The 2,152-nt window shown below is 42.0% G+C and overlaps 1 protein-coding gene across 1 annotated transcript; it reads left to right on the forward strand.

Moving 5' to 3' along the window:
- The first annotated feature begins 1,299 nt into the window (after positions 1–1,299).
- LOC145692343 (histone-lysine N-methyltransferase SETMAR-like) lies at positions 1,300–1,725 on the forward strand. The gene has a single exon (XM_081767640.1). The coding sequence runs from the start codon at positions 1,300–1,302 to the stop codon at positions 1,723–1,725; it is 426 nt and encodes a 141-aa protein (XP_081623766.1).
- The last annotated feature ends 427 nt before the right edge of the window (positions 1,726–2,152 follow it).

Raw genomic sequence — 2,152 nt, forward strand, 5'->3', positions numbered from 1 at the left:
AGTGGTAATTTCTAATATTCACCTAAAATAACATATCTTATGTCCGTATTACTATAGTGTGTGTATTGGTTCATGGCCGAGGTCATGAAGGATAACTAACTCGAAATTAATTCAAATCGGCTCTGAAAGGAAAGCCGAAACAACAGAACGAGCTGGGACGACAGTTTTTCAAGAATTTCAAGAACTCCGATTTGTGGAAAATATGTGTATCACTTCGATTTTTGTTCTTTCCTTGGCTAACTCAGACGTGTGTTCGATCTCCACTATGGAAATTCAGTTACTGGATAAAAGTTGTTTAATGTTCAGAAATAATAGACAACGAATTAAATTAATACTTCTATCATCTGGGCTAGGTCACGGTGACTCCAACTTGTGCATCTGGGTCCAGGCCACAGTAGTATGAGGGAACGTGTCTCACCAGAAACAATTCAGAATTGATTCTCAGTTAATAAAAGTCGGGTATGAATCATCTTTTAATACTTATTTAAACTTTCTCACTGTATTTCCATAATTATCCCGTATTTCTTCATTTCTAGTTTCCTCTTTCTTCTTCTTCTTTTTCTTACTACTTCCTTCTCGACTTTTATATATCCCTTCCTCAGTCATCCTACTTTGAAATAAAACTGAAGAGAGGTCGTGACTGGGAGTTGTCGCTATAGACACGGTCAATAAATTCGTTTAATTTTCTCTTCGGAGGTCCGATATTAATTGACTAATAATGAGACATACGTACAAGGCTAGTTCAAGATTGACCTGGATTTTCGTACGTAAATTATCGATGAATATCCGGATCATGATGAATCTTGCGGATGACGTAATGTATTCCTTCTCGAGTAACTAACGCCCGGCATGACGTATTTAGCGCATGCGCAGCAATTGCAGCGAATATGGCGGTAAGCAGTATGTCTGTGGCTGTGGAGTAGCGGTGTGTAATCTAATTTCTTGTGAAGGAGAAAGATAAACCAGCTGAGATTTTCAGAAGATTGCAAGCATAGTATGGTTAACAAACGATGTCACGGACAAGAGAGTACGATTGGTGTGAATAGTTTCGAAGAGGACGGGAGTTGATGAGAAATGAGGCGCACGGACGCTTTCGCCCACGTCCGTCACACGAGTGAATATCGCACGTGTTGAAAAATGATTTTTGAGAACCGGCGAGTAACAGTGCTGGATATTGCTGATGAGGTGAATATCAGTGTCAGGAGTGTTGAGACAATCATTCATGACCACTTGTGCTTCCGCAAAATCTGTGCAAGGGGGGTTCCCCGCCAGCTAACATTTGACCAGAAGTGAACACGCATGACGGTCTGTGAACAGCTTCTGAATCGGGTTTCGAGCCGAGGTGAATTGCTGCAATCTATCATCACTTGTGATGAAACATGGTTGCAAAATTCAACCCCAGAGACCAAAAGAAGCAGCATGGAGTGGCGGTCGCCCAAGAAAAGCAAAACGCAGACGTCCGCTGGAACGATCATGGCAAGGGTTTCCTGGGACATGGAGGGTGTTATCCATGTGGAGAAAGGGGGCACAATTGATGCAAAGTATTACTCCACATTGTTGAGTGGTATTGTACGAAAGTCCATTCGCAAGAAAAGACCTGAGATGTCTGGAAATGTCATTATTCTCCATGACAATGCCCGCCCTCACACGGCCAATGTGACAACAACAACTCTGGCCGAAATGCGTTGGAAAGTTCCGCCCCATCCCCCTACGATCCAGATTTAGCACCCAGTGATTATTTGTTTGCACCCCTTAAATACCATCTGCGAGGGAAAAAAATCACGACGGATAAAGCACTGCGAAACGATGTCTTCCAGTGACTACGACAACAACCAATCTTTCTACGCCAAAGGAATCAGGGACTTGCCACAACAATGGCAATGGTTCCTCGACGCGCACGGAGAATACTTTGAAAAACTGACATAGTTTGGTGCTTCTTGTGCTATTTGCTCTGAAGAAATTAAAGTCCCGGTCAACCTTGAACGACCCTTGTAGAAAGAAAAAATAAAATTTAACTTAGTTTGTTTATTAAATTATCAAATCAAAGTTCAAGTTGGCGACAACTAAAAAGGGTCATTTCTTTTCTCAATCACAAACACGATTTCTTGGTTCAGCGTTCGTTCATCCAGTTTCTGAGTGCCGAAGGTTGTCA

This window comes from Thermobia domestica, chromosome 8 (assembly GCF_964235325.1).
Source record: "Thermobia domestica chromosome 8, izTheDome1.hap1.1, whole genome shotgun sequence".
Classification (NCBI taxonomy): Eukaryota; Metazoa; Arthropoda; class Insecta; order Zygentoma; family Lepismatidae; genus Thermobia; species Thermobia domestica.